The sequence below is a fragment of the Crocodylus porosus genome, unplaced genomic scaffold (assembly GCF_001723895.1).
Source record: "Crocodylus porosus isolate Cpor-Errol unplaced genomic scaffold, CroPor_comp1, whole genome shotgun sequence".
Lineage (NCBI taxonomy): Eukaryota > Metazoa > Chordata > Crocodylia > Crocodylidae > Crocodylus > Crocodylus porosus.
The window spans coordinates 38,426,755-38,454,683 of record NW_017728948.1 but is presented as its reverse complement, the minus strand read 5'-3'; the positions used below and the strand labels follow the sequence as shown (position 1 = coordinate 38,454,683).

At 38.6% G+C, this 27,929-nt stretch overlaps 1 protein-coding gene across 2 annotated transcripts in view; it reads right to left on the bottom strand.

Moving 5' to 3' along the window:
• PCDH7 (protocadherin 7) overlaps positions 1-27,929 on the bottom strand; it is a 428,058-nt gene that overhangs the window by 231,491 nt on the left and 168,638 nt on the right. The window contains exon 3 of one of the 2 annotated variants that reach the window (XM_019553187.1): positions 6,736-6,928. In XM_019553187.1, the coding sequence (XP_019408732.1) occupies positions 6,736-6,928 (193 nt within the window). Of the gene's footprint in view, positions 1-6,711; positions 6,929-27,929 lie in introns of both variants that reach the window. The other variant, XM_019553186.1, reaches the window with a different exon arrangement.

The window sequence follows — 27,929 nt, the reverse complement described above, 5'->3', positions numbered from 1 at the left end:
GTCTTATCAGAATATCTCATTCTTAGAATTAAACTATTTCTGGGCTTAAAGTCCATCACAGAATGTATAACTGTGATATAAACCGTTGCTTGGAAGGTTTTCATAGCAAACATAAGAATTCTTTCTCAATCAATGAAAAGACAAACTATGATAATCCATGAAGCCTTCCTGTTGTTGGTGGTGTAGGGGGTGTGTGTAGCTTTGCTCTGACGGAAGAGTCAAAGAAAGTATGAATTCTTACTAGGCAGAGCTGTAATTACTGCATTTGTACAGCAGCTGAACTGTAGTTCAGAAAAGCTCTCACTCCTGAAAATCTTAACAGTTTTATGAACTACTCACATGTAGAAGGTTTTTTTCAGGATCAAGTCCTAAAATAAAACTACTGATAAATGATTACAACCTGAGAGAACCAGGACAGCTGAAAGTAATGCAAACTGCAAATGTACAACAGTTCGTAGAAGAAGTCCATGATTGTTTGTTTGCCCTGTGTCATTTGTACTTGAAAATACTTAACCTTAGTTTGCAGCAATATTAATCTACTATTAATATCTCTATTGTAAAGATCTGCACAAAATAGATTTTCAAAATATAAAACTGCATATAGCTACATGCTTCCACTTTTATTCACATTTAGTTTCGTATTTAATAAAGCAGACTGAGATACCCTGTAATGGTAGCAGACTGCTACTAAATAATCAACACTGAATCACACTTAAGAGATTTTTTTTGGTAAAATGAAACCCTGCAACACTTTATATTTAGAAAGAAAAATGAAAAAAACAACAAAAATACCCTGCTCAGCTTTTTTGCCATGTCCCTGTTAGAACTGTTTTTTGTTTGGGTTTTTTTTTCAATTGTCACCTACTATTTGTGAACTAGGATCTTAATTTGAAATTCATGTGGGTAAAATAATGTGCAATCAAATTATATTAATATAACTAAACAAGTTTTCTTTCTTTTCCTTTAATTAGTCTGCTGTTAACTGGAGCACAATTTACCTGCTGTTTCCTTGCTCCTCCTGGAGGGAGAAAATTGTCCAGCAACTAAAGCACAAGCTGGAGTCAGTTCTCTCCCAATTTCTGCTACTTGATATCATGTGTAATAAAGTCACAGGCACTTCTTTGCTTCAATTTTGCCTTATATAAGATAATGAGCGCAAATAATTTCTTTATTTTCAGCTATAGGTTTAAGAACCCCTTATAGAGATGAATAATTACTATCCTCCACCCCTTATAGATTGATTGTGAAGTTACATGTTACACTTAGACCATACTAAAGGCACTTAAAATGTGAGTGTTTATATGATGAATCTCATTAATTCATGCTAAGTATCCTCTGAACATTTCAAAGTGATGCCACTTCAGGGGAGGATTAACTGTGGGTTGTGATACCTAGGTCATCTTAGGGTAACTTCAGTCTTCTACACAGAGATAAAATAAGCAGTCTTCCTGCATCCTGGGATGCACAACTCCCAGGCCACCCCTCTGACCAAGAACAGGGATAGAAACCATGTGTCCCAGCTCCTAGCTACACCCCTGCTGATCAGCCTTCTAATGGCAAGTAAGCACTGTGCAGGACAAAAATGGTATTAACCCTTAACATTTGACTTCTCATAGCACATTCTAATTTTAACATTGCCTAAAATTCCACAGATTTAGTATGGACTAAGTGTAATGTGTACTTCACTCTAAGTAATGAGACACATTTTATTTGAACTATATCTTCACTGCAGTCCAGAACTGTATCAGTATTTGGAACTTGTTAAATATAGCTGAACAAGCTTTAAACTAGCTAGTTCAGCTACCAACACTAGTTAAGTCCCACCCAGGATCTTGATACCAGTATCGTGGCTGCTACATGACTCTACGTAACCTGGAGAGGAAAGAGGAGGGGGACTAGAATGCGTTTAAACCGCTCGTTCTAATTAACTACTTTGAAAAAGACCCAGGCACCATTATAAATAAACAAACAAAAAGCTTTGACCTGATGATAAGTTGTGTAATAACTGAGATAGAAAATAATACCAAAAATATTGTAATGACCTCACCTGGACTTCAGTTACGATCACACCTTCTCAGAAAACATGTGAAAGAAATTATGGAAATTTAGAGACCGTAAACAAACGTTAAAGGAAAATAATAAGAATATGAATGTATAATCCAGAGAGGGGATATATGAGGAAAAATGTTAAAAACATGCAGCTAAAGAATAGTGTTAAAAAGTAAACTGAATGTTTCTATTTACTTTTTCTCAAAATACAACAACCACAGGTTGTCAATGAAACCAAAGAAAACAAGTTAAAACTGATAAAGGAAGGAAGACTTTTTATATAGCTGATGAATAACCTGTGGAATTCAGTGCTACAAGAACTCAGTAGTTTAAGTAGGATTCATAAAAGGGCACATTTGCATGAAGAGAAAATCCACAATTGCATGAAGACTGCTAGACAGAACAGGGATCTGTTCCAGTATGACAATGACTATATTTCTAAATTGAAAAGTCAAAATGTAAAGGAAAAAGTTCTCAAGGGGAAAAAAAGGATAATTAACATTGTAATACTACCTTTATATGGCAATATTAGAGAAACAATTAATGCACATTAAACAAGACCCTGCCTTCTGCACAAGTTTTCTTTTAACGTAACCTGCAAGGCCAAGCATGGGGACAGATTCAGAAATCTTCTGGTTCTGCAGATTTTACTAATTAACAGATCTTTTCCTACTGCATTTTTCATAATCTTCTAATGTTTCATTTTTTCTCTGACATCTGATATCAGGGCTAATAATGTGAAAGAGACTTCAGTCTAGATTTGACCTTCACATACACTGGTAATATACCATACTGCTTATTCTAAGAGAACCAGCCCACTTGCCCTATTGTTTTACTTCTGTGGAAAGAGACATCTAAGGAACAAACTTAGGAAACTGAATTTCATTATTCACATTTACTCTGGCTGTAGTACACTCAGCCTTCTTTCATTTGTTGTAACAAGCAAGGTGCATTGTTTTCATTAGCCTTCCTAGCTAGCATGGAGAATGCATCAAAGGTTTCAGAAGGTTTTATGTTATTGTGCTGAAAATTATCTTTTCAAACTTGAAAATGAAAGTAAATCCAAAGCAATTAGTTATAACTGCATTGTTTCATACTGGTTGAAATTAAATGGTAAATATTTGAAGTAATAACAATTAAGGACTAGGATAGCTTTCAAAATGCTGTTTCCATGGAAAATCCAAATGAAAATCCAATACAAATTCTGATTAAAACCTAACCAAGCAAAACACTGCAGATTACCTAGATTCCAATTAAATGTGACAAATGAACACTTGACAGGTTTCAATTCCAATTCTATTTATGTCAGAATGATCCATTAATATTGAAGATTAAATTACCCGAATTTGAGCAATACAATTGCACTATATAGCTAGACAAGTGGACTTAAAACTTGGTTCAGAGAAAACTCTCATTCAAATGTCAAATGCTACATATACAAAGGACCAAAAGTGCATTTCATCTTCTCCTGTCATTAGCCATAGGCCAGCACTAAGAAAAATTACTAGAGGCAGATGACATGGCACTATCAAAATCCTGTATTTAACAAATGACAGCAGAACCTAAAAATCTGTAGAGGATAATTTTAATCACAATGTCACCCATTTTTCAGGGGGCTCTGTTCAAGCTTTGTGATTATAAAAGAAATTCTCCATTACTATCTGCAAGTCTTGAATTCTTCCTATTGAAACTTTTCAATTGTGACAGTCTTGTTTTGTCAATTACCATATTTTCTCACTTATAACCAACATCTTCCCCCAAAACTAGCTGGTGAAAACTGGGGTGTGCATTCTGCAAGAAAAAAGGATCACCATGGGTCCAGACATTTAGTGGTCAGGTGGCACATCTGCACAAGACACTAAAAGCACAGCAGACTAATTCTACTTCGCATCAGTGTGTTATGGTGAAAGCCATGCTAATAAAGAGAAGAATTAGTCTGCTGTGCAATAGCCTCACAAAAAACCATGTGATGGGACTACTGTGCAGTAGCATTGATCACTGTGCATTCAGTTAATACATGTTATTACAGGTACTAAACAAAATGTGTAGTAACAACAGCTAATTAATGAAACGGTAGATGCACCCAGGGAAAAGCAGCAGCATTCATTGCCACAGCTTTGGGAACAACAGCAGTTAATGCTGCCACCAGTCCCTCACCAACTCATTTCTAGACCATGACTGGATAACATGTCCTTGTGTGCTGGATTAGGCCAGGGTGTGGGACTGGTCTGGTCCTAAACCCAGCACTCAGACCAAGACCGACAGCACGGCCCTGAACCCAACACCCAGGCACAGCACATGAGTCCAGACCTGATGCATGGTGTCAGACTTGGCATACAACCCTGAAACCCATATGGGGCTGAAATGGGTGTCCCTATATCCAGCACACCAGGTTGGTCCATAGACCCCATAAGGTGCATAGGGCTGCTGGCATGCTAGGGAGCAGACTCGGCTCCCTACCTGTTGCTACTACGTTTTGACAACAAAGGTTGTTTTTCATGCTACCTTTCAAAATCAAGATGTATATTATTTATGGGGAGGTTCTTTATCTGAGAAAATAGGGTAATTGAATATAAGCCTAGTTTCCCCACAAATGCTAGAATGTAAGCACACTAATCCGTTTTATTTTTGAAAATGCTTAACAACTGAAACAACTGAAATATACCATCTTTCCCAATTCGTTGGTATAAGAGCTCTCCCGTTACTGACTTATAAAACACAGCTATACAGTTTGTCTAAGTTGTGTGCTTTACTGTCTATGTTTTGGATGTCCAAACATTTTTTTAAGAGTTACAAACTGATAAAAATATACCTGAACAGTACCTGCCTTTACTATACTGTGTACATTACATATAGCCAGAGCTTATGTTTATTTTCTTTAACACTAAAGTTCACCATAAAAGTTTTAAAAATCGCAATTCAGAGAAGTCCCTTAAATGCCTTCATATTTTTTTTCAATACCACACATATCACCATGCCTAAAAATGAATTTTATATAGAAATATAATATATACACATGTGCCCAAGCACACATACACATACATATACACACACACTTCTGGACAAATAATTTAACATAAAATAATTCTGATTTACATTTTTTGCTCAGTTCTTTGTATCACTTTAAATGGCCATATATTATTGAATTGCAGACCTTCAGCAAATACAGACTTGCTGCAGCCATTTCTGCTCATATACATTAGATCTGTGAATTTCCTGACCACAGAGAATGATCTAATTTTTAGATCAGTGGGCATGTGCACACAAGACGCTACATTGATGTACTGATGAACTACAGCAACATAGCACTGGTAGGCACTAATTGTGATGCTGCTGCTACTGTGCAATTGGGTCGAAAACGACCCATGCACTGCTAGGACTATGCAGTACAAGCAGGTACTGCACAGTCATTAGGTACTTGCCTTATCAAGTACTAAATGACTGCCCAGTACCAACTGTACAGTCAGGGCCACATGCAGACGAGCCCAGTATATCTATTTCAGGAATAAAAATAAGAACTGCCATTAGCTGCTGATGCAAGTCTCTGAAAGAAGCGAAAAGGATGTGTAAAACCACACCAGATCATTAAATCTACACCAAGTTTAAGAATGTAAAGATGGATCATCCTTCCCACATACACATCTATATAAAATTTATCAGCAAACCCATTGTTTCACTGGTCATCATCAACCTGTACACTTTGACATGCAGTACTCTGTTTTATGGTTTATGGGCACAATCCAAAGCCAGTGAAATCAATGCTCTTGGATTTCAAAAGATGTTAGATCAGGGCTGGTCAATGGAGGACAGTAAGTTATTTAGTATTTGTCACAAACATAAAAAGTGTTTTTCAAGCCCCTCCACCCCCCCCCCTTATTTTTTACCAAGGTGCAAAATTTTTTAGGTGTTAGGCACAAAGAAACTCCTAGTTTTAGGCACACCCCCCTCTAACATTTATTAAATATTAAATTACCATTATTTTGTAATTCCTGGATAATTACTCATACTGCAAATCCAGGTGCATTTTTTTATGTCTGTATAAATGAACCCTGAATTTAAGTGAGATGTTCTGAAGATGTTTTCCACAATAAATTGTGAAGCAAACGAAAAAAAATTCGGTGCTGCTATTTGCTAAATAATTCAACGTGGAACTGAAACTTGTTTTTGTTTAGAAAACATTGTACATAATATTGAGAGAATGGGAAGGCTATATAAGGGGATTTTAAAATCTTATGTTATTTTTATTGATGCTGTACAACCTCAATTTTAGGAAAACTTCATAAGCAGCAGTTTCATGACCAAATAGGATGAAGAAAAGTAGAACAGAAGTCCCTCTTCAGTATAATGTAATTACTTCATCCCAGCCTCTAAGCTGGTATTTTAAAAAATATATATTTATTGGTTTCAGCAATGTAGTTTTAAAATAATATAAAATAAAGTAAAATAAAATAAAATAAGAAAAAAAGAATAGGGAAAAGCTGCTGATTTTATCTGTAAGGTTATGATCCATTATTTTGTATAGCTATGTTTTAGCAAACTTTGCCATTTAAAACAATTATAATTTAAACTAATTTATTTATTTATTTTGGACTGACCTTTCCATGTCTACTTATTATTGCTTGCTAGTGTGATTATGTGTGTGGATGTTGTGTTTGCCCCTACCATTTTCCATATGCTCTGCCTCACCAACACTGCCATCCGGCGTAGTCCTTTCGTAGTTGTCCTCTGGGAGTGGAAGGGCACCCAGTCTTGGCCCTGATGAACTCTTACTGCTTGGTGTTTCTGACTCCTCCAGACCGCTGTCATAGCAACTCTGCAATGACCCTTGATGTGGGTCCTGAGGCTGACTCACAACAGAAAACGTCACTCTACGAAATGGCTGCAAGAGAAAAGATTCTGAATGTCACTGAAAAGTTAGGTCTTTAAACAAATGATTCTCAAAACATGACTTAAACAGAAATATCTTTAACAACTACTATCTAAGAAAAAAAAACTATAGTTTTTTCTGACTTAAAGTAAGCAAAGTGTATAATTTTTAGAAAGATATTTTATGAGAAATTCTACGTAATTTTCAGTGGGAAACACTGTCAAGTACCTTCATGCAGTCTATCAAATTCCTTTCAGAAAATAAATATGTTAGGAAATAGAAAAAATCTTGTGTGTGTGTATTTTCAGTGGGAAACACACACGCACATGTAAGTACATACACACACACACACACACGCACACATACACACACACACACACACACACACAAGATACATAATTTTGTATACTTTATTTCTTCCTAAGATAAGTTTTTTCAAAGAGTTTATGAAACACTGCATGGAGGCATTTGCAAATCTGTGTACATGTGCACATGTGTGTATTTCCCCCAAACTGTGCTAAGACTAGGGCTAACACCATGACACTCAAACCTTTTTAAAAAAAAATCAATATCTGTGGTTTTGAAAGACAGCCCGCTTAAGAAAGAAAGATAAAAAATGTTCAGTTTCATAGTTCTGTTGCAATAAAAGTTAATACTTTGAGATTGGGTGTGTTGCCAGCTGATTTAATAAAGCCTTTAAAATGCCACAGACACAGTTGACACCACATGCTTTCACTGCAGCCATGCAAACATTGATTGCTATGGATTTGTGCTCATTCAGAACATCAGGTATCAGAGAACAAATCACTGTGACTCTAAAAAGTTAATATTTTAACTCTACCACCCAAGAGTATTCCACAAAGTGGAGGAGATATATCCTCCACATTTAAAGGACACTGAATGTAGTCTGTGTTTTTCAAAAACAGGGAAAGGTACTATGTTAACATTGAAACAAACTAAACATTATAGTTCATTTTCATAACATTTAATAAGATTTAGATTCTAGGTTAAATCAGTTGTAAGAAACAACAAACAGTAATAATATATTTTAATTTGCTATTAACAAACTGCATTTTCAGTCTATGATCAAACCTACAAAACCAGAAAATTACCAGACATTCTAATCTCTAATCCACTTGTGCCAGGCATCTGATTGCTCTTAGCTATCACCATCTTAGCACTAACACCGACATTATCACTTAGGATCTTCAAAGCATTATGCAAACAGTACCACAATAAGATGTTATGTGTGCCTAGGGAAATCATATTGTTTTTAAAAAAATCTGGGATAAGGGAAAGGAAATCTGGAGCGGGGGAAGGGAGATGGTGGTATACGTGAATGCACACGCACACACACATGCATCCATACTTTCCTCCCCATGCAGACACACAGATGCAGACACCAGGGTCCCATCCAGCACATTTGTATGATAGGGCACTGAACTCACCCAGACTTGAATCCATGGTGATGGAGAAGCAGGGTGGGGAGAGACAGCACAGAGACCCATGGCTGGGCTCCTTCCCCCATGCACAGAGGCTAGACCTGGCTGGACCTGGCTCCTGTGCAGAGCCCACGTAAGACTCCACCAGCCCATGTTGCACAGCTACACAGTGCCTCCCTCCACCACTGATGAGCCACCATATGTAGCCTGGGCCTTGGCAGCAGACTCAGCAGCATGGCAGCTGGCTGCCAGCAGCGGATGACTATCCTGGCTCACCCCATGCAGCTGCCTGGGCCCTAGCCTCAGCCCTCTCCCGCAGCCTGCAACACCTACACTGATCCCCACCCCAGGCAGGAGGAGCAGTACTCAGTCTAGCCTGCCTCCTAAGCTTCCAGCTGCTGCTCAGGAGGAGTTGGGCCAGGCACGTGTGGGCAGGGTGGTGCCAATCTGGGATTTTTGCTTCATTTTTCATCAACCAGCTGGAATGTTAGGATGGCTTACGAAATCCGGGACTGTCCTGGCCAAACCATGACATGTCAGGCAGGTTTAACATATGTCCGGGTTTTCCTGGGCATGTCCTATTTTTTAGACCTCTGTGTTGTGTCCAGGCAGATTTTTAAAATAAGAACAAATGTCCAGATTTTTTGCTGTCCCAGGATGGCTGCTTGGGGTTGGGAAATTGGCTGCTGGGGGTCATGTGTTCCTTGCATGAGCTGCAGCAAGCTAGGTAAACAGAGAGAGAGAGAGAGAGAAAGAGTGCATGTGCAATGCAGGAGCTGCTTGTGCAGCAGGGCTGGGGGGACAGAGGTCTGTGGGTGGGTTGGGACTAAGTGGCACCAGCACAGCTGGAGGGTCCAAGGGCTACAGGTTGGAAGAGGCACCAGCAGGGCTGGCAGGAGCTGAGGATAGGGAGTGAGGGGCACCACCAGGGCTCCGAGGGAGGCAGGAGGTTGTGGATCAGGAATGAGAGGCACAGGGGACAGGATAGATGAATGGGTGTGCAAGGCCAGGGAGGTGTGGATTGGGAGTGAGGGGCACCAGCAAGAGGTGGGGGGAAGGGTACTGCTGTTTGGGAGTGAAGGGCAGCAGCAGGGCTGGGGGGGTGTGGTTTGTCAGTGAGAGGCAACACAATGGGCAGGGCAGGGCACTGGCATGTCACTGTTCCCCTGCCCACTATCATGCTCCCCCTTCCCCCGCTCCATGACAGGTGTCCTCTTTTTTGGATCTGGAAATATAGTATAGAAATATAGTAACCCTAGAGATGTGGTCACCCTATATAAGGTTAAAAGTAGGAATGGGTTGGACTACTCTTTACATTAATATTTGCAAACTATTCATTAGTTACTATTACTATTCATTAGTATTCAATAGTAAACTACTTGTACAATTCATTCCATCCAGGAAGAGCACACACCAACTGCAGAGACTTCCTCAGCCTGATGAAGGGTTTTTAAACCCGAAAGCTTGCTATAAACATTTTCCCCCAACTATTTAAATTAGTCTAATAAAATGTAGATAATTTTTCTGTGTTCTTGGCATTCCTTGTCCGTTCACTCTAATATGACTATTTTCAGGTAATAGGAGATATCCTTAAGCACAAGCAAGCATGTATTCTACAGAAAGTTAAGTAAGGCTAAGCAAGTTCAACAAAATTAATTATTCTCCTTACACTGACAAAACTCATAGGCTATTTCAACTGTTTTGACATAGTTGCTATATTGCTTTTATCACATTATTACCGAGTAAGGTGACTTACTGCCTTTCTTGATTTCATGAGTGGAGATATTTCTGTTTTAGAAATATGAGCACTTTATTTCCTGAACATATTACAGTTACTAGTACATTCCAAGTGGCTCCCTGCTAAGATCCAGGGTATGGCTCAGTTTTATTAAAAGGGGAGGGAGGAAAGCTTATGAGTGTTATGGAAGTTTTCAGAGCAATTAGCTCCAAAAATCAAAATGCAGAACACACTAAAAATAAGACTATTTAGCAATTTAAACTTTTCTTCCTTTATACACAACTGGCAAATTCCCTATGGCTCTAAGACAATATAAACAGCAAAAGTGTCAGCAAAAAATAATAAAAATAATGCTCAAAGCTAAAATGTTCAAACATCAAAACATTTTTAAAATAAGATTCCAAACTGATGTAGAAAGTTGACTGTGTAGCCTGAGCTCCAATAATATGAATATTTTTCCATTACAATACACAGCAGTCTGTACTGAGGAATATTTTATCATTCCCTGTGGCTGCTCATGGATCTCTAGTAGAAGAATAGTTGTGTATGTATAAAGATGCACTACAGACCATCTGTATAGTGCTGAATTCTCCCCCATAGAATCATCATTCATAAGAACAAATGTCAAAATGGAGAGGTAAACCAATCCTCCTCTCCACCTCCACCTTTCCCCAGGTAAAGAGGTGACACATTTGTGAAAACATTTCCAGTGACTTCATGCCCTAGGAAAAGATTCCTTCCAAACCACACCTAAGTCATCTGTCCAGTCCCCAGCTTTAATATACAGAGGGCACATCTACATGTACAATTAATGTGACTGAATATGCTCGAATTCAGTTTGAGCCAAAGCAAACTAATCCCAACATCCAGCACTGCTGGATACCACTTATATCTGATGGGACTATCCAGCAGTGCAGTAAATTAGTCTATTCCTCCCTAATTGCCGTGCATGTGTAGACAGTGATGCTTTACTGTGCAGCAATTTAGTCTGCTGACTAAATTGTCACCCAGCGGGTGCATCTACATTTGTGCTTTACTGTTGAGTTGCCTAATTACCTCTGTAGTAAAGCCTCACTGTCTACATGTGCAACACTATAAGGATGGACTAAACTCATTAACTCCATCATAGGATAGTACTGTCTCAGACAAGTCGCTGCAACCCATGTGTAGATGGTGACTGGGCTGGCTGGCTAGCCCTGCACTGTAATACCCTCGTGCCCTAGCCATCCCCTACACAGCACGCTGAGCTGTGGTGGAGCAGCTCTGGGATGGCAGGCTGATGCCGTGGACCTCCTGCCAACTGAGGCTGCTCAATATGCTGTGGTCTTGAGTGCACCTGAAGATGGTGTGCCCAGCACTCTAGTGCAAACTATGCCGGAGTTTCTTCAGGCACATTCAGACGCAAATGTGCCCAGATGGGTCAAATTTTGACTATCTTGGAATGGATTGTTAATAGAGTGTTGGAGCCTGCTTGTAGTAAAATCCCATGTATAATTATGATAAATGAAAAACTTGAATAGTTTAACTGTTTTGAAATACACAGACTGGAAATCTGTGAATCTAAGCTTAGGCTGAAGCTAAGTTGTCTGCAGAATAAAAAAAATACTTTAAGAAGACGTAACTGTTATTTAAAAATATATCCCTTTAATTTTTTTTCTTATTACTAGTCCTGGAGCTGGACTGACTTCCAGACTAAATTAAAAAGTAGAGAAAAATTGGTTATTAATCACATCTTCCCTAACAGTAAACAAACTTTTTTGATTCATTTAAAATTCCTTCCTTTTCTCCTTCCCCATTGAGCAGTATTATTTATTTGTTTATTTATTTACATCAGGTTTACACTGAGAAGAAAAAAGGGAGATTTGTTCTATTTAAAGAGGTAATAGGGAATCCACTGGAGATCATCTGAACAAGAGTTACACAGCATAACTCTTTTGTATTATCACTTTCATTCCACCTTGGGAAGACTGTGGCAAAAGAGAAACTTTTAAGACTAGAGTATGTGTAACCTCTATAAGATAAATAAGTGTAACCTAGGAATAGTGAAACCTCAAAAGGTATGCTGAAACACTTAATGAGCTTCTTTGGGTGCAGGAAAGAGAGAAAAACATTTCGGATTTCAATTCTGATCAAGAGTGCTGCTAGGTGATATGGTATAATATAATACCAAAGGTACAGAACAGCTATGATGAATTCAATGTGATCAATGCCTTCTGGACCCTGCAGCCTGAGTCACAGCTCATTGTATTGACCTTACACCAGCTGAACCACCAATTCATATAAAAAACTTATCTGAGACGATTGTTGGGGGAAATTCCTTTTCCCTAAAACAATATTGCAAGTGAAAACAGGGGCTGTTATTCCAATAAATAATAAAACTACTACTTTTTTGTCCCCTATGGAAGCAAGATAATGTTTTGCATATTATATGAACACAGAAGAAAGAAGTCCATGATGTGTGGCATTCTGGTGTACAGTCTTGAGTGAGGCAGCAGGAACAGAAACAAGGCTAGGTCCTAGATCCTTGCAAGAGCTGTAGCAACACTGTTACTTCTTTACTGTACCAGTTCTTTATATAAAGTTCCTTTAAGCAATAAAGAGTTGCTTCTATTCCCCAAGCCTCATTAAGATAATATAGATTGCATGCAGCATCAGACCTCAGCCAGGGCAGCGGCTTTTCAGCCAAAGGCTACTGCCTCACTAGTGGGTGTGACAGGGTTAACAGTGGACTGTGCTCCTGTTTTTTGCAGCACCTTGAGAGCCCCATCTTGCAGCCCCATTTTGGCAGCCACAGTGTCTGCTTGCTCTATTCCACACCGCCTCTATTCCAAAGCAGAAAAATCAGGTTCTCTGCTTTAGAGATGCACCCCAATGGTGGGGGCCTGATTTAGGGGGAGAAAAGTACTTACAGTATGTGAGTGAATATGGTATACAAATACAACTATTTTCTGGAGGAAGGCTGTGTTTTGTTCTACAATAAAATGTAATATAGGGATACTGTATACATGTCTCCAATTAAATATATGCAGACAATGACCTAAAACAGTGTTTCAGCTCAACTTCTTTCTGGTTCCTTATGTGAGATTCTTTTCCAAGAAAGTGGGTATCATCACCCACTTCTAAAAGTTTGGCTTTAAAGTGTGGTCTATCCAAAGGTGTCATCGATCAGTGCATCTGATATCACCAGTTTGGGGTGACCTGTGGCAATAAAATCCCACCCATGCATTATGTGGAATTCACAAAACTCAGAGTAATACAGCTCAACAGAGACTTGTGACCAGGTCCCAGGAAATGAGACCACAGTTCCCTCTTCCCATAGCATATAAGGGAAATGATATTCCAGCAAATAAAGAAGAGAGCTTGGGGGAGACGTAAGAATGGACTGTTATGGAGAAAAGGCTGAAAGTCTCCAAGTTCATTATTTATTCTCAAAATTAAAGAAAATGTGCTGGCCCTTTCATAAATTATTAGCACTGAATTTTAAACAGATACAGGTTTTCATTTTACCATTTTTCTCAAGTGCTGGTCTGAGCAAGAATTATTTCACACAAAATTAACACGCATCATATTCAGTTCAGTAGAGCCAATTTAGTCTATTCCACAGAATTTAAATGAATGCAATATAATGCTGGTAAAATCCTTCCCCAAAGAATGATGTGCATGTTAATTGGCAGTCTGCAGTATTTATTACACTTCTTCAGCTACTACAGACATTGGAATTCTGAACTCTATATTGCATGACTTCTAAGAAGCAGATCTTCTCAGTCAAAGTATTATAAATTTTGAATGCATCATGCCTCATGGAGTAAGGAGTAAGCCTGTACTTTGCTGATAAAATGAAAGAGACCTGGATGATAATGTGTGCTTGCTATCAGAACAGTTAAGAAACACTGTAGTTGATTAGTTCAGTGCATTTTAAAAATAGAAAAATCTCAATAGTTGTACTGCTGTTTATTCTGGTCCTCATGATAAATAGTAATTCCATACAAAGCATCATGCAATATACTTAGTACAGGCTACATACTAGTGGATGAAGATACTATTAATCTTAAACCAACTCAAGTATTATATCCTCATAATCTTTGAAAATTAGACTGCCATTTAATTGTGCCACTTACTGATACATGGTTTCATATATCTATTTTATGTTGTGAACATGCAAGCGTGTACCAGAAAATGTTCACTAAAAATGTTTATTCTCACTGCATGTTTGGTTCAAATGTAAAATTCTTTCTGAATACCTCTTAATATCAAATTTGTTCACCAACTCCGAGCTCTTTGCATGAAGACTTAAAGTGAAAAAATGCTTCAGGTTATAACACCAAGGTGACCAAATTGCCTCACAAGTGCCACAGGTGACACAGGCAAACCGTGTGCAGCATGTAGCAAATTAGGGAGATGGGCAGGCAGCACAGTGGCAGATAGTCAGGGAGCAGAAAGCAGAGCATCAGAATAGAAAGAGAGCACAGGGCATGAAGCAGAAAGCAGAGCAGCAGCTCACAGGAACTACAGGATAGGGAGTAGGAAGCTGAGCAGCGGATTGGGTTTGGGAAAGGGATTGGTAGTGGCACTCAGGGAGTGTGAAGGGCAGATTTGTGATACTCCTGCCAAAAAGATTGGCCCCCACTTATAACAAGTGATCAAATACATCGCTCCACTGACCAACTTGAGCTCATTTAATTTATTTTTGCAACTCTTCCTTTTCTTCCTCTGATTTTCCAGTGTTTTTCTTTTAATGTTTGACTCTCTATTGAATTTGCTATCAATGTTCAGCCACATTTGTGTTAAATATGTGGGAAGTTTGTGGCAAAAACTTTGAAATCATCAATAAAGCAGAACATATTGTTTCTGTCAAAAAATTTGGCCCAATGTACTCATTTCAACCTTTTCATACAGCTGATTTATAGATTTAAAGTCATTTGCTTCAAAGTATTTCCACAGAATCTGGGGTTAAAATATAACAAAATAGTCAATTTACCTTTTGAAATCTCTTCTTGAACTCAAAATTCTTCAGAAAGGCATTCAAATATATCATTTAAACAAACATTATAAAGGTACATTATTTTGCAAGTCACGAAGAGGAGAGGAACAGCATGTGATCTTGAGCAGTATATTATAATTATGAACTTTGCTAGAAAATTCATGGAATACCATTTTTTTCATGATAACATCTTCCATATTTGGTAGTATAGATCATTTGCATAATCTGCATTTTCGGGTTGTCAAACGATTTCATTCTTGACATTGCAACATATAACTAGCTGGCTATGTACAAACATAGGCTGTGGTAGGTAAACCCCTACTCTATCAAGTGTTTGACCTTAGCTTTTGTTGATAGTCACTGCAAAAGCAACTCTGACAGGGAATTGCCTCCTGCATAACTTAAAAGGTAGAGCTGTGTTTGATGGACATAACATGACTCTTGGCAAAAACACAAATTTTCCAGTAGCTTTTGCTGTTTATCACTTCTGTGTTTGTAGTGTTGTAGTCTTTCTATGATCAGTCTCATGCTGCTGATAAGCCAATTTTCAGATTCATATGTTGCAACAGAATCACAATCATTTCCACTAAAGCATTATAGTGTGGGCAGGAAAACTGCATAGCGACAAACCATTGAAAAACTCAGTTGGATACTGGATCTCCTTGTTGCCATGTTTGTTATCTACACTATCTACTAATCTCTTCTCCAATAATTCTGCATCCTCATTTATAGTATCAGTGTGTTCATTTGGGGGACACAATATCACATCGTTTGAATTGCAGTGAATAGCATTCTCTGAAAAGTCACTGCCATAGACACAGTTGATTAAACTGGATTTTTTTTAAAGGCAGTTTTTTACCACTCAAATAAGATCAGAGAAATCTTTATATGCAGATCCCCTGTTCAATTCTCTTGAGATAAGCAATAAATTAATCTGCTGCAGTTATTGCTTTCATGTTACACTGAAGTTTCTATATTTAAACAATGTCATCACAATGGTGATGTTTTAAAACAGTTCTCTATTATAAGGGTGCTCAGCCCACAAAGAATAGGCAAAATTTGCCTGAAATCACCTCCCAAAGCTATGAATATTTCTCCAAATGGAATCTCAGTGTTCGTTGTGTAATATAGGAGTGGGTCAAGGTGTGTGCACAAAGTTTTGGCACTATTGTGTAGAGGGCACTATTGTGCCCATGAAAATCAGGCAGAGATTGCTTCATATGAAGTCTCACAGTGAACAGAAGTCCAGCACTGCCTGCCAGCTTGCTTAAGTGTTCATACAAAACATGTTAATATGCTGCATCGCATACAGCGTTTTTCTATGAGGAAAAAGCTTATTCTATTTTAAATTCATTGATCCTTTTTTTTTTCAGAATTGTTTAATGGTGTGAAAATCAATACTCTATAAGCTTTAAAATTATATATAATGTGCAATCATACAGTAAGCACAAATACCTTAAAGTATTCTTTCACCATCTACTTAGTCTAGTTAATTAACGTATAAATTAAAATAAAGCTTTGGTAGTGGTCAGGTTTAACCAAATTCTCATAATAATTTGTTAGTTAGGTTGAAGACCCACTGGCCTGGTTAAACTTTGAATAAGCTTTAGTTTAGTTACTTTTGTTGGATATTGTCCGGTAAGCATAACGTTCTTGTTTGGAAAAGGTCTAGTCCCCCACATTGCATCATTTTCGGCAACTGCCAGATATTCACCAGTAAGAAATATTTGTAGTGTGATATTTTTAACACTTTTCTGCCTGATACAAGTACTGACTGAGCTAATTCTGTAGGATTAACAAGTTAGCTATAAAGGGATCACATGAAGTGACATGCTGATCTTGTTTCATAGAATATGCTGCAGTGCCATGTCCAACTAAAGCTGGTAATACATGCTATATGGTATTAAAGTTTGGGTTTTTTTAATATACTTAATTAATAAACTAATGGAGTGTTGCTGGATTGGTCTTCCAAACTTTTATTCGTATATTAATTGTCATTACACAAATCACATACATAAGTATTTCTTAATTTAGAGACAGGATAGATTAAATAATTTGCTCTTAAGAAAAATACGCAAGTTGTAAAGGGCTAAGTTTGAAAAAGACAGGAAATGACAAGTTACACCCACCCACATTATGACCCTTTTAATGGATATTTTTAATTCATGATGTTACTAATGTGAAATATTTCCCCCCCCATGGTCTCCTCCCCCCTCCTCCAGCCCCCCGACCCCCTACTCACCAGCACCGGAGGATGTGGCATGATGCCTCCTAACCTGGAAAATGCAGGGAGGGTTAGATGCCACACCTCCCCAACTACTACCAAACACTGCACTTCTGTCATGTTTAAGAATGCTGTAACTTTATAGTGTTATAAAAAGTGCTCTAAGTTACTGTGCTGTAAATGTGCACAGAGCACTTCTGTACACACCCACAGCTTCACATTGAGAAATTATCTGATATCTGGTCAGCTCAGAGAGCTGTGAGCAGGGACATTACAGTGGTTTAAGTGAATCTTTGCTCACCTACTCTGATCTTCCCTGGTAAAATCAGTTGTAGTCTAAAAATTATCCAATTTTGCACAGCAATGACATTAGAGGCATGCTTTTTCTTTTTTCTTTTTTTCCATTCACTTATACCAGTTTTATATTAATATAAGTTATTTTCAGGCTCAAGACATGAGCTGATGGAAAATCAGACCTACAATATTTGCAGCAATAGCAATAGTTCATCTTGTGGCATCATGGCAAAACTTACCTTCCCTTTTGCTCTGGGGGATATAACATGGAGGGACAGCAATTCAAGAAACCAGAGAGATATTGACACTAATTCTAATATTACTTAAATACAGTGACAACAACAGCCTTACTATGATGGTACTAACATGATTATGCTCATTATTCTCACATTCCTTGACTTTTTTTTAACTTATTCTATTACTTCTCATGTGGTTGGTATTTATACAGCTAGCAGAGTTTTAAATTCTTGCTATAAAGCCAAATTAAAATATTACAAGACAATCCTTGTTAGTCTCAGAGAATCAATCAATGTAAAATGGCTCATGAGATAAAAATAATTATATTGATATATGAATGAGGTAAATCTGCATAGTAGGAAGCAGTAACATCAAACAATCATACATATTCAAGGTGTTTTTTAAAGACTGTATTTTTGACAAAACATAACATTACCCTTTTCTTTGTATTCATTCTTAATTGCTATTAGCTTGTGAAAAGACTAACAAACAAAATATTAATGAATAGTTACTGTTCTGCATGAATGGATTCAACCCACACAACTCCTTTCCCCCTTCAAGCCACACATTTCACAGTCCCTGTCATTGTGCTTAATATACAATTGGCAAATTAAATAGGTATTATTTTTCAATGAGAAGGCTGTAGTACCTCAGGCAAGTACTACAATAAAAAAAGAAAGAGGAGGAATTATTTGGCAGCCTTTTTATTATTTTCTACAAGCAGTAAAATTTTAAGAGTTCATGCCAACTTGATAATGAACCAGCATCAGAAGGACGACGGTTCCCTCAGATAAAAAAAGAAGTATTTCAATACCAAGAACAAATAATAATATTAATAATAATGTAGTCATTGTCTTCTCTCTATTATATTAGTCCTTGTCAGTTCCAGTCATGGACAAGGCCTCTATTCTGCTAAATCCTACATAAACCAAAAACAACAGGATGGTCCATTAATATGTATTTGTTTAACAATAAGCCTAAATGTTAAGATTTGACTTTTAAAGAAATTATTTCATGTTCCTAATTTTACTGACAGCTGTACTGGAAATTTCAAAACAACACTTTTTTAATTTCAAAGGATCAAAAGTTCTCTTAGAATTATTCTTTTTACATATGATTCATGTTTGGTTGTCTAATCACATCAATTATTTTTGAAGGTCTGAAATCCTTTTTGATTCACATGGCTGTGACCTTTAAACAAGTTTGTAATGGCTCTTTCTTCAGGGAAGAAAGGAAGGAAAGAAGGAAAACAAAAAGAAAGACAAGACCAGACCACACCAGACCTAGCTATTTCACCAGTTCCAACAGAGGACATCATTTATTTTGTTGTCATCATATTTCTTTTCTAATAGAGACATTGGTAAGGTACAGACGTTAGACATAAATCAGTTTAAGTGAGCAGAAACTGGTATTATGCCTATAACCAAAAAGAAGTTCAGCATGCCCAGACTGGTTTAAAAATGGCAGAACTTAGACGAAGATAGAACTGGATGGAGGTAGTATCAGAATTAAGCAATTTAGGTTAGACCAATCTACTGAATTTCTGTATCAGATCCCCTAGTGATTCAAAGTTTCAGTCTGCCAGCATCTCAGGTCGAGTAGGGCCCATAGAGCCTTGGAATCCAGCCTGTGGGGCTCCCCAAGGGTCAGGAAATTTTGTGGCTGGGGAACAGTAACAGTTAAAACTGCCACCCCTCCCTGCTGCCAAAATCCCAAGCTCTGCATAGTGGATCAGAGCTGGGCCATAACCTGCCCCCTGCGCAGTTGGATTAGGGCTGAACCACATCCCCTCCAGGCTACCTTATCAGCCCCCATTACCTCCGCCCCCTCTCTTTCAGGGCAGCATTCTAGCCCTGGCCCTCACTCATCTGTTCTGGCCTGATGCAACACTATGCCAGTGAACAAGTTCACTGCGTCACCCATCTCCCTGGAGAACATTTGTCCAAACTTCCTTGGACAATTTCTTTAAGAAAGCAGACAAGATTCCAGAAAAACCTGCAGCTAAGACTTCTGAGAAGACTCCAGCCAAGAACCCTTCAAAAAGTCCAACCAAGAACCCTTCAAAAAGTCCAGCAAAGTCACCTAAAGAAGTCCTTCCAAATCAATATGCTTGCTATTTACGATATAAATATATTTATGCAGCTATATTACTCATCTATAATTGACTGAGTACAAAATTCTGGGTTATTTTTGGTGAAAATAGGGTATTGAGCCTTGGTTCAGGAACCAATCCTGAATGAGTGATGACCTCCACCTATACAGAGAATCAACCATTACTCCTCTGTTATTTCCTATTGCATCTGACTTTTCCTAGCCCAGTAAACTAGTCCTCAACATCCTGCTCTGTGATTTCTAATAAGTAAAATTTTAACGTCTTGTATTTCTCTCCTTCATTGTGCATAAAGGAAACAAGGAAGTGGTCAAAACACATACGATGGGGCCAAAAACATAAAAACATGTTTGCAGTCTGCTCCTTCTACCACCTAGCTGCCAACACTGAAAAAGGAGCTCTAAATAAAATCATGGGCATAGCCAGACAGACATAGGATTGAATGATAATACATGTTTCCCTTATAAATTAGTGAATTATCAATACAATGAGGAATGTTATGGAATGTAATACTACTTAACATGAATGACGCATACCCCCGGTGGCTGGGGGGGCATGGAGGTGGGGGAAGTGCAGCGGCAGCAATGGGAGCACAGCGATGGTAAGCGCAGAGCTCCCGCAGACATCGCCAGCACTGTTGGTGGGGGGTGGGGGTGGCAAGCATTGACCAGGGTCAGTGACCACCCACAGATGATGGCAGCAGCATCGGAAACATGAAGGGGGGATCTCTGACCACCTACGGATGCTGCCAGTGGTGTCAGTGGCGGGTGGCATGTAGCGACCACCCACAGCACTGCCAACAGTGTCAATGACAGCTTTTTGTAGGGGGTGCACAGCCACACTCATGGGGTCCACATGCACCTGCGTGCACCCCCTACATATTGCCCCTATTATTTAACACAGCATTGAACTCTGCTCTGTGACTTCTAACCCCCTTGGAATATAAGTAATGTATATATGTTGACTGTAGGGCCATGTACTTCATGGTGATTGAGTTGCTCTTGATAGAGGACAAGAAACTCTGCCATTGGGCAATTCTTTATATGTTAGGTTGAAATCTTCAGTTTCATCTGGAAATTTTGGATACTCACCTCTGAATATTTACACCTGCTGTCCTTTTGCTCTGCACCAAAATAAGGTGATGAAAAATTGTCTGTATTTCCAATTGTGATTTTTTTTTTGTTACTTAACATTTCCTTTCCACACACTTTACCATGCAAGGTGCAAAAAAGCCCTAGATAATTTTCATGTACCAGGTCTGATTTAGCAGTACATACAATTAAGGAATTACTCAGCTTTCAGATGGAGCTCAGGCACTTAGATTCCAAAAAAATCTATCCAACTGCTGCCCAACACTTGAGGTACCTAAACTCACTGCCTGTTTCACTTAAAAAAAATACTCTGGTGCCTAATATTCTGTATATGCTCAGAACTTTCCAAGATCTCTCTCAACAGCTAAGTCCCAGAGTCACCCACTCAGTCCATATCCCTAGGCCTTTATTTTTTTTCTGAGAATTCCTAACCTTATAATGACAGAATAAAATGAAGTTGCAGTCCATATCTTTAAGGCAAAAGAGGGGCAAGAGAGATGGTGCCCCAATAGTCTAATACTTGCATCACTCACCAGAAAGTATGCCTCAATCCCTCGTTAGCCTGAGGAAAAACCCTAACCACCAGGCCACATACTTTTCTGGATGGTTCTGCTCTCTAGTTCTTTTGAAAAATTGTTACTGTGCAGAAAAATATTTAAGATGAATTTAGAAGTACGACACAGTACATAAATTTTAAGCATCATATTAAGGCACTCACCTAGGAAGGGGAGTCCTAGGTTCCTGTGCCTAATACTGCTCAACTATATATCCTATGAATATTCAATAATAATAATAGAATTCAGTCATTATACATATTTATTATTGAATATGAAAAAAGTCTTTGGAGCAGGAGTCCATGCTACTTGAGTGCCCAGACCACTAGGCTATAGAGTTTTTTTGACCAGCCTTTGTAGTTGAATGTGGAGCACTGAGTTTGCTTTTAAGCACAATGAACTCAATGGAGCTTTACTGGTTTTTACCACCCACAGATTCATCAATATTCTGGTATGTATGTCAGGGGTGTCTGATTTAACTTAAACCAGCAAGGGGTCTGGGACAGACATTGCATAAACCAGTTTGACCCAAATCAGTTATGTCTGATACTATATTCAACCAGGTTTATCTCAAACTGGTTTCACCATTTTGAAATTGGTTTATGTGCACTGAATATCTGTTCTGTTACAGTTTAAACCAGTTTCTGATCACTTAAACTAGTAAGGTCTGTCTGTAACCCTCATGTTTGGAAGCCTGAGGTATGACAACCTTCATGATTGTATCTTGCAGAGGTATGAACATCATCATTGAGGATGATGGTTTCTTTTATAATTCAAGCATATTTAGTTTTAATATATTTAAAATTTGCGTAATTAAGAAAAAATTGTGTAAGTCAAGCAAATAAAATATAAGCAAATACAAGAGACAAGCTGATTCAGAAACCTAAAAAAAAGTATTAGGCCTTGCATTTCTTGTTCCACAGTCTAAGCTGATTACAGTAACATCACCTGTATGAAGTTATTTGGTATTCCCTATGAAAAAAGTAGAATGAGTATGTATATGTATGTATATAAATGTTGGGGCTGCTTTCTAGCCATATGCACTTTTAGGCTATGATCCTCCTCCAGAGAAAGTCAATGGCTGCTACTTTCTGGAATTTTATTGTGAATAGCTAATGAAAACAAAAAGAAAAAATGAAACACATGTTGAAAGTGAAGTCAAGCATACGGTGAGCCTCAAGAACCAAACAGATCCATTTGTTGCAATATATGTATAAATAATTCAAATCTTTATTGATTTTTTTTTTCTTTTTTTTTCTGGTTCATCTAATGAACTCTAGACAGAACACTGTGGTCTAATAGCAAGGGTATTCAAAATGTCTCATCTAATCTTAGCTGAAAGAATGTTTTTCATTACTGAGAAAATGAAGCGCTCTAGAGGGCATTACTTCTTGCACTTCAGCTATATATTTTTGTAATACCAGGGCTTCATCCTACAAAAGGCTTATGCAGACTTACACCATCTGAGGCTCAGTTATTTCAATGGGACTTTGTAAAGATGCAAGGGTTTTCACTGATGGATTCCCTGGCAGATTGAGGAGCTACATTTCTTCTTTGAAATAATACTAGAGATAAGTGGTGTAAGTTGGTGTGGGAGTGATAGGGACAACCAGCCTGGGCACTATCTAGAGGGTGGGCGGGGCTCTCTGTTCCAATGCAAAACTGGCCCCTTCCCTCTCCTCCCTGGCTGCAGGTTGGCACAGACTGCAGGCATCCCTGCACCCCACCCCATATCCCTTTTGCCTTACAGACACCTCTCAGCATTAGCTAGCAGACCAAATGCTAGCTACGGTGCATGCTATGGCAGAAGGGAGGAAGCGAATCAAGAGGTAGCTGGTAATGTCCTTATGTTGTTTTCTTAATGAGGTGACAAACACTGACTTAGGGCTGATAAACACTGTTATCAGTTCCCTGCTGGGCTAGTCAGAAGTGGGGGAAACCCTCCCTAATCAAAGCATCCTGCCTGGGCCTGGCCATGTTTCCCCTCCCCCTCCCACAGCACAGTACTGTGCAAGGGAAGGGAGGGCTGCTCTAGCACCCCTCAGCTTTTAGCCTGAGCCACTGCAGGCATGTGCCTGCATGTCTGGGATGTCTGTTCAGTTACAAAGTGATTTAGCCTAGCAAGGTTAGACTAACCTGCAAAGATTGAATCAATTCAGGCTCTGGCTTTATTGAATGTCTGCACCCTAGCCAAGATGCTTGATGTTTGAAAGGCACAGGAACAAAACAGGCAGACAAGGTTCTTTGGGTAAATGTGCTATCTTTTATTAGACCAACTAAATAGTTGGAAAAAATTTGTTCTTTACAAGCATTCAGGTACAAACACCCTTCTTCAGGCAGAGGGAGAGTCTACAGTTGCACTGTGCTCTCCTGGATGGGACAGAAGCCAGTATACAGGAATGCAGGTAAATGAAAATGCAAATATGTGGTAGTGAGCAATCAGAGAAGGTGAGAGGCAATAGGTGAGAGACAGGTGGTGGGAGGGGGTGGTGGAAGGGGGAATAGTGACTTGGCAATGAAACATAGCTGATAAAACACCAACACCCCAGTAACAAAATAGTTTCTCTTTACATAGAGAATTAAAAATCATCCACATTCACTGCATTTGTTTTCATTTTGTTCTGAAACCCTAAATGTTATTATAATAATTCTGATATCATAAAGAATAGCAACATGAATTGATAAAATGCATGGTATATGACAGGGTTATTTTCCTTTATTTTAAAGAGGGCTTAAGAACACTGAAGGAGAGATAGTAGAATGGTTATTATTGACAAAAAACACAGGGGGGTTTCCAGGTCCAGTTTTTTACCTCTCATATTTAAACAGATACCTTCCTGAATCAGGAGGAAGCCCATAGCATACCTTTTATATATGTTTGTTTTCCTATCTTGATTTTTTTTACCTTGATTACAATGATAAACATAGACTGTAAAGCAAGTGTAAACTTATACATTGTCTTCCTTTTTCTACGAAAATGTTCATGGAGGATGAATGTATAAGATAACACTTTATGATAAACTCAAGGGTATCCACATTCAAAAAATAGTCCAAATCCATAAAGAATTTAGAATATTTTTTCCCCAAAATTGGGTGAATAATTTAGGGACTTGCCTTCATATTTAGACTTCTGTAGCTTCACTTCCAAGGTACTAGGTACTTACAGCCCCATTGTTTTTTGAAGGTTTGAAAATTCTGTCATTTTGGCAATATTGAATTATATCAGCTTTAACAAGTGTAGTTTCACTTTCCTTTTCACAGTGCAAATCAAGCATGCTTTCACCTTCTCTCACCCAGCTTTTGACCGTTTCACCATAAGAAACTGGCATGTATTTTAATGTCTTTGTTCCATATCTAAAGGCAAATGATAGAAACTGGAAAAGCTACAGCACATGTATGCTGGTGTTAAAATAGAAAAACAAGTATATAGAATAAAGTGAAAATGATTCTCAAAACTAGGAATAATTCAAACTTGGTTGGAGTATTTTCATAACTAGAATTTTAATATTCATGATTAACAAAGATGATGAAGTATTCTAAAATCAGTATGTATGAAAAATAAATCTTTTTCATTTTTAATAAATATGGCTGTGCATGTACTTTGTAGTTCATTATGGAATTAGTACTGTAAGGATGGGGGGGGAGTTTTTTATCATGCCCCCAGCATATAATAATGCTGCTGTTGAAAATGGTGCACTAAGTACATAGAAACTTATATGATAAACTCTATGGCATCACATTCAAAACACAGCCCAAATCCATAAAGAAGTCAGAACGTTTTTTCCCCAAAATTGCGTGAATAAATTAGGATCCTGCCTTATATAGTGGCCATCCTTAGTCTTCAGACTGGGGCCTGGGCAACTAAACACACCTCTGTCTGAGGTTAACTGTAACTTAGGAAAAGCTGAACATAAAATATTAGCATCTGCTGATGGGCTCCTGGGATTTTGTCTCCCAGGACCTTTGGTCTTGCTGAGGACTCCACCATCTGTCTTTGCCTAGTAGGCTTCTGGGAGGAGTGGCTGCCCTGTGCTGGGCCTCTGTCGGCCCTCTCAGAGAAGCTTCCCTTGGGCCCATGTCACTTCCCGTTTTGGGCCCATCTGAGCTGCAGCTTGGCTGTCTAGGTCCCACCAGCCAGTGTTGCCCATCTCACCTGCATGTGGCTCCATGGTTCTCTGTGCCTCCTTCACTGCTGTGCTGCCCAGGGACGTCAGTGGTCCTGTGAAGCCATTTCCTGCCATGGCACTTGGGTTCTCTGTTGGGGTCTCATCTCTCTTTTGTGGTGTCCCGGGGCGGGGGGGCTGCTTCTCTCCAGTGGAGCTCCCTGGCATCCCTCTGCTCCTGGGGCTTGAATTCCCTGGCTCACCTGCCGGTGTCCCTCTGCAGATGTTCGGCTTCCTGTCCCCATCTGCAGTGCTTGAACTGTTCAGGTCTCCGGCCGGCATCTCCCTGCTGGCGTTCAGCTCTCCCTCTCCCTGTCAGCCTTCAGCTGAGTCCCCAGATGCTTTTTGAGCAGCCTGTGCCTCTCTGATGCCATGCCCCCTGCACCTGCTGATTTGTAGGGCCAAGCCTGTTCTCCCTGTCCTGGAGTCTCTCCCCAGCTGCTGCTCTTTGCTGTCTCTGTGATAAGTATTGGGGCACCTCGGGAGGGGGTCTGGGGCAAGTTGTGGGGGTGGGCTTTTGCCTCCCCTCTCACAGTTTTATTGAATTTCTCAAGAGAAATACATATTGTTGTAGCACTTCTGACCTTAGTAATGGGCCCAGTTTGCCCAGCACTGTACATATGAAGAACAAAACCCCAGTTCCTGCCAAGGTTTTTTGCTACTTTTGCTACATGAAAAAGTAGTCCTGTAGCAATTCTTCCATTGGAATTAGTAGAGATGTGGTCTGTTTAATTGACACGCCCATATGTTACCAATACAGATGCAGATTTATTTTACCTGACACATTTTTATATGATAATATATCTTATTTTAAAATGTTGTGGTACCTGATAATAAATACAGTAGTTCACTGAATCACAGTTGTAGCATTATATCTCTAAGCATATTTTTAAATGAATATTTTAAAGACTATGTAACAAGAATAAGACTGCATCTTCAAAGACAGTGCTAACCACTGTGCATCACATATTACTCAGTGTATACTCCTGTAGACCTGCATTTCATTCCAGGAAATGCATCAAATTCCTGATTTCTTTTCCTCATGACCTTAAAAGTTACAAGGCAGATCTGTAGCTCTAACACAGAAATATATATTAAAGTTTATGAACTTGTCTTAAACTTTCACAAATCAGTTCATGAACAAAGTTGATAATATGTTTATGGTCAAAATGTCTATAAACATTTGATTGACACTGATGACTGCTGAATGCTTTATGAGCATGGAAATATAGCCTTTGATGAACTATAATGTGAATTCATCCTTCAACAGACACATAAAATAAAGTGTGTCATAAATCATTTGCTATCTGTGGTATTTATGTAAGGCATGCAATCAAAACCAAGCTATATTAAGCTTAGGATACATTATTTCTACTACCTTATTTTCAGAATGCCTCAAAGAGATTAAAGAACTATGGTTTGTAGCCAATGAAAGCACATTTATACCTGACAGCGAAATTACAAGTACACTTCTTTCAAGAAAAAATTCAAACGAGTTATCATAAATATTGGTCAATGTTTATGCCTATGTTTTAAAGGTCTATTCTCCCATCATTGCACAAGAATACCTTGCATAATACTATAATTGCCTTCAAGGAGGTTCACTGATGAGAGAATAAGTTTCTATATACTTAGTGCACCCTTTTCAACAGCAGCATTATTATAAGCTGGGGGCATGAAACAAATGTTTCCCCCCCTAACAATACTAATTCTGTAATGAACTACAAAGTACATGCACAGCCATATTTATTAAAAATGAAAAAGGATTATTTTTCATGCATACTGATTTTAGAATACATCAGCTTCTCTTCTAAAGTTGAAGAGCTAGTTGTACCTGAAAGCTTATATAGACATATATGGTCGGTCCAATGACAGATATCACAAACCAAACTTGCTTCTTGCATATTCCCTGGACCATCACAACTACAGTACTACAGCACTGCTAAAACATGTATGTCCAAGGACATAGGCAGACATAACAATTGAATCAACATTAAATAATAATGATACAAGGTATTAAAATGTAACTGTTATGTCTATATAATACTGTAGTGATAGAAGTATAATTAAGTGGTTGCAGTGAAACCCTGTTTCATCCAAGGTCAAGTTACAGGGATTTAGATAACTTGTATCACTATAAGGCTGTGCAGACATAACAGTTATATCATAACAGCTAATG